Source organism: Ptychodera flava, chromosome 19 (genome assembly GCF_041260155.1).
Source record: "Ptychodera flava strain L36383 chromosome 19, AS_Pfla_20210202, whole genome shotgun sequence".
Taxonomy (NCBI): domain Eukaryota; kingdom Metazoa; phylum Hemichordata; class Enteropneusta; family Ptychoderidae; genus Ptychodera; species Ptychodera flava.
The window spans coordinates 18,128,333-18,134,431 of record NC_091946.1 but is presented as its reverse complement, the minus strand read 5'-3'; the positions used below and the strand labels follow the sequence as shown (position 1 = coordinate 18,134,431).

The following is a 6,099-nucleotide window of genomic DNA, read 5'->3' as shown; positions in this document are numbered from 1 at the left end:
TATAATGCATATACTGCAACCTTTTGACCAACTTACACCTTGACAAGACTACCAAACACAACAGCCATGTCCTGCACGGTATCTTTTCTTCAGGATCAGAAAAGAGGCCCAGATTAAACACACAAGTAAACACAAAAACAAACAAAGAGATGAACAAACAAATAGACAAACAATATACAGACAAAGAAAAAAGAGGAAACAGACAAATGAAAAGAGGAATTAAGAGACAAAAAGACAAACAAGTAAGCAAATAAGGGACAACGTCAAAAGATGGATGTCAGATAAAAATGTCAATTCTTTAAGTTTTGCACAACCCCCCCATCATGCCCAATGAAACTTAAGTATTGACTGTTGATCAGAGGTTCCCATTATTTCCTTACTGTGATCATATTTACACATACTCAGGATGCCTAATAGACAACATTATTCAAATGAAAAACGCCTTCATTTCACTCAAAAAACTTCCTGGTCTTTCACAGTAAATATAACACCAATATCAAAGTATCAAAGGGTCTTTATTGACTATTGCCGCAAAAGGAGCGAAAATGTGTAATTACTACGCAGTTTTATAGAATTCTTAACCAAACCAAACCAAACGAGGATATCGTTATATTGTTTCTGTCAGATAGAAATATTTTGGGTTGAAACCCCCCACCCCCCAATTTATCTGACATCAATCTTTTTAAGTTGTCCCTAAACAAAAATCAAGTAGACTGACTGCAAGAAATATAATTAATAATGAGAATTCTTATCAATGCACATAATCACTGCACTACATTGTCCTGTCTGTCCCCTGTCTCTCTCTCACCCATACTCCGTGTGTGTACACCTATAAATGTGTTGCATATGTAGAAACGGCACTGGTTATCAAAGTACATAGATGTCATCATGGGAAAGTACCAATCACCATAGATGCCATTCATTTACAGTGGTGTAGGACTTAGAATAAATAGTTAATTCAACCTTGTAGATATTTAGAATAAAAAGTTAGTAGGAGATTAAGCGTTGATATCCTACATAATAAGGAGATCAGGGAGGGGCCCTATTAAAGGGACTGTTGAGGACAATATGGCATTTAATGAAAGTCACTGTGTTTGACCTCAACGCCCTCAACGCCCTCCTCATCAAAAGTTTGGAAATGTTAAAAATAAATAAGGAACCATGATTGCAACTGATTACAACAAACATGATAAAAAATTGAAGAAGTAGTTTGTTGGAATTCTACAGTGCTGAAGAGAGGAAGGACTTTGTAGATTGATCAGGCATGGGTACCCATAGCTGTGGGTCCATAGCTGTGGTGTTTTAGGACGGGATTTCTGACTTTTACGTGCTGGTTTCGACTTTTACGTTGTTAACGCCGCCACCACAGCTAGGGTACCTATATGCTGAAAAATTGTCGCAGGGATCAATTGCATTTTTTATATTTTATCAAATGAACAATCGATCTACTTTAATGATGACAATAATGCATTTTTATCACAATAGGAGCTAAAATATATTCCTCGGTGGTAATATCTTATGACAAAAATATAAACCTTGAAGTTCCATGATTGCTAAATTTAAGAAATGATTTTTTTTTTGCAATTTTTATTTGCTATTTTCTCTTTTAACTCAAGAAGGACACGTTGCAAGGATGTTACGTTGATTTCTTATGTTGGCCAGTCGGGTTGCGCAAATTTTCCGGACTCTAGATGGATTCTGCCTACTCCCCTGTCGTAGGTAATGACTGCTCCCTAAGGGAGCCTTCAGTAATTACAGGGGGGGTGGGCCGGGGGAATTTCACGAACACCTGTACCGTAAAATGTGACCCTCCCCCAATCCTCCTGTCTAAAATGTGACCCTCCCCCTTGTCCGACATTCTAAAACTTGACCCTCCCCCCCCAACCACTGCGGTATTCTCCCTGGGAATAACTAAAACAGTATCAGCTAATTTACATAACAATTGGTTCAATTGTTATGTTAGGGACAAATTACAGAGGGGAGGGCTGGTGTTTTTGGAGGGACAGTCGCAATTTATCACGCAAGAATTTTTGAAGAGATATGGTATTTCATACAGTTTAGGGAGGGTCACCATATTTTGTGCAACTATAGGAAGGCAAGATGTAGCTGATTTAGTGCTTCATCCAAAAATATCAAATCATAATACATGGGAGTCTATCAGGCAAATTATTGACAATTTACCCCCACAAAACATGCTATCTGTATTTTATATATGTTTGATAATGTATTTAAATGTACTTTGCTTGAATAGGGAAGTAAAATGAACATTTGTGTACAAGAAATTGATTTCTGAATTTCATCTAAAATGTTGGTTCACTATCCATGGTGTTTATGATGAAATTATGAATAGTTTTTTCCAATACAAAAATAGGTAAATCTTTGCATTTGTGTACTCTTGATTATTGATATTAATTTTCTTGATTAGACTAGAGTGGTTACAAGTCTATGGTTGTGTAAGAAATTTGATTTTGGAATTTCACCAAATGTTATTCAAGACACTATGCATTGGGGTCTATGATGAAACTATGAATAATTTTTTCAGTACAAAATTAGATAAATCTGTGCATTTATGCATGCTTGATTATTTAGATTATTGTTCTTGATTAGACTACAGTGGTTACAAGTCTATGGTTGTGCAAGAAATTTGATTTTGGAATTTCACCAAAATGTCCATACACTATGCATTGGGGTCTATGATGAAACTATGAATAATTTGTTTTCAGTACAAAATTAAATAAATCTGTGCATTTATGTATGCTTGATTATTTAGATTATTGTTCTTGATTAGACTACAGTGGTTACAAGTCTATGGTTGTGCAAGAAATTTGATTTTGGAATTTCACCAAAATGTCCATACACTATGCATTGGGGTCTATGATGAAACTATGAATAATTTGTTTTCAGTAAAAAATGAGATAAATCAGTGCATTTATGTATGCTTGATTATTCACATTATTGTTCTTGATAAGACTAGAATGATTACAAGTCCATGGTTGTGCAAGAAATTTGATTTTGGAATTTCACCAAAATGTCGATTCACTATGCATTTGGGTCTATGATGAAACTATGAATAAATTTTTTTCAGTACAAAATTAGATAAATCTGTGCATTTATGTATGCTTGATTATTCACATTATTGTTCTTGATAAGACTAGAATGGTTACAAGTCTATGGTTGTGCAAGAAATTTGATTTTGGAATTTCACCAAAATGTCGATTCACTATGCATTGGGGTCTATGATGAAACTATGAATAATTTTTTTCAGTACAAAATTAGATAAATCTGTGCATTTATGTATGCTTGATTATTCACATTATTGTTCTTGATAAGACTAGAATGGTTACAAGTCTATGGTTGTGCAAGAAATTTGATTTTGGAATTTTTGGAATTTCACCAAAATGTCGATTCACTATGCATTGGGGTCTATGATGAAACTATGAATAATTTTTTTTCAGTACAAAATTAGATAAATCTGTGCATTTATGTATGCTTGATTATTAAGATTATTGTTCTTGATTAGACTAGAGTGGTTACAATTCTATGGTTGTGTAAGAAATTTGATTTTGGAATCTCACCAAATGTCAATTCACTATGCATGGTGGTCTATAAGTGTGTGCGTATTTTGTTGGTGATTTCCTATTCAGGAAATATCACACGGACAATCTAAGTTTTGGCCATAATATCAGCTTCTGTTAAAAGTGACCCTTCCCCCAAGATAGGTTTATAAAAAGTGACCCTCCCCCTTGAACTGTTTTCTAAAAAGTGACCCTCCCCCCAATTCCCCCGGCCCACCCCCCCCCCCTTGTAATTACTGAAGGCTCCCTAACGTCGTTCTCGGCTCGCTGGTTCAAGCAGGCGTATTCGCTATCTCGCGAGATTGTTCTAAACGAGATCTAGACCTCGCGGGAAAATGACGTCATACGTAATTGGTACCCTAGAAGCGCCGTAGATAGTGGCGGCACCATATCCCCACGTCTCCCAAGGGTTCCGTTTGCTACGGCGAGGCCTAGGGACGTGACAGTTCATATTTCGCAGAGTTCGTGAGTTGCCTTCAACGATTTATCAGAAAATGAACGCCACCAGTCTCTACATTTCCACATGTCGGTACGTTTTGCAAGCCAACGTCGATGACCCAACGTCATGGAGTGATCTCTACCGGCTACTTCCGTACCTGCGTCAATCCCTATCGTGTTGTGTATGCACGAGTCTTATCGTCGATCCGATGGGGCCAACAGACTCGACCTGTCAACATCACGTCTGTCGATCGTGTCTAGGAGGGAAAATGAGACTTCGACCGTCGTGTTCTTGGTGCAAAGATTACAACAAATTTGAGGAGAACAAGCAACTGGCCGTACTCCTGCCGTGTTTCAAAAAGTTGTGTGAATTTATCGCGGACACACCGATAGCTAAGAATCTGGCGGCTACTACAAATGGCGGCTTTAGTAATCCGTTGGCAATCCTGCAGGAGGGCATGGCCATTGTAAACAACAGGGCGAGCGGGTCCCACTCCACCAGTCTAGATCTGGCCACGGCGATATCGGCCTTGACGGCCGTCCCCAAGAGAGACGCGAATACCGCGCTGAACCCAGAGACGAAACTGCGTCAGTTCCGGTGGCGGCGGTCGCCAAGAAACAGACCAACGTGATTGATGAAGCTGAAGATTCCCCGAGCGAATGCGATGATTCTGCGCACAATGAGGTTGATGACGCGATGAACAATACTCTCAACACATACAGCGTGTCCCTGTCAAACAGTGTGTCAACAAAAATGAAATTCAAGAGGAAAAAAAATAATGAGCGAACATCGATGTCCCAGGAGACCCAGAAAAACAAAAAGAGGTTCAAGGAATTGGACCCAGACAGGCCCGAAAACTTGAAACTTGTTGTCATTGGCCGGAAGCCGAAAGATGGCAAAAGAGTTGAACGGAAAGGCTGCCGTTGTGGGACGGGCAATATGAACATCTCTCCCGGTAAATATACTTGTTACAGTCGACGCTGCCCCTGCTACGTAGGGTTCAAAGGATGTAACCAGTGCCGCTGTAGAGGTTGCCAGAACCCATACAAGGAGGGCACAGTGAAAAACAAAACAAAAACAAAGAAAATCGCAGAGACCACCGATGAAGATAGTGATTCAGAGATAGATATAACAGATAATTGAAGGGTACTCGACCCCTCTAGTTGTAGCTGTGTGCAGGAAGCAAACCTCATATGTTTATTTACACTTGAGCCTGTAATTCTTTACTGTTGAGTCACCGTATATTTATTATTTACATATACATATTGTAAGAATTTATTCCGCTCCTTTCTTAACCAATGATTGCCCTGTAAGTATATTTCAATGATGTGCTTTTCAATTATTTTTTCAAAAAATAGTGGCCCCTTGAGAGACGTGTACCTTACTTTTAGACAGATAATCATTATACTTCAAGAAGCGACAGTGAGGTTTTGAAATTTGAGGAAGGAAAAGTGATGGTTTTGTCCACAGGTTATATTTTATTGCTTCCATAAACAGCTTATAGTTCAGCTGTACTGCTTGCATTCACCTGACGCCACATGGTTGGGAGGCGTGGCGTGTGCATGGTACCAAATTGAGTACATTGAAACTGTAGAATTCTGGTGGGGTACATAATATCATGACTTTGACTCTGAAAGTGTTTTGTAAGAGCCCATATCTCCATATCTTGTCTCCACTGTTGGACAATTCACTCGGCAAAACAACTCTACTGGCACCAGGCAAGAAATATTCATCCATATTACAGTAATATTGATAATCTGCCAGCCCAGTATTACCTCTTTTTTGTAAAGTTTGCTTTTCTGTTCACCCAACTAAATGTTGCATACCCCAGCAAATCGACACACTTTCATTTCTCTCATCAAAGTCAAAAAGCTGTTTTCAAACTTCATGAAGTTAAGCCATCTCAGCTTTATAGCAATGTGCATATTTGCCATGTGGAGGGAGTATGTCGATTGTTGAGTCAAAGAATCCCCTATTCCATTGATGGCATCGTAGCCAAGTATTGACTTCTGCTGATTTTGAATTTAAACAGTATACACCGGCTGACATTCATTTTTTGAAATAATATTCCCAGTAGATGTTTGC

General features: G+C 38.6%; 1 protein-coding gene across 1 annotated transcript; it reads left to right on the top strand.

Moving 5' to 3' along the window:
• Positions 1-3,938: 3,938 nt before the first annotated feature.
• Positions 3,939-5,315, top strand: LOC139118777 (E3 ubiquitin-protein ligase MSL2-like). Its single transcript, XM_070682229.1, is given in 2 exon segments — positions 3,939-4,582; positions 4,585-5,315. Coding segments are annotated over 2 exon segments (1,086 nt in total). The 5' UTR covers positions 3,939-4,069; the 3' UTR covers positions 5,158-5,315.
• The last annotated feature ends 784 nt before the right edge of the window (positions 5,316-6,099 follow it).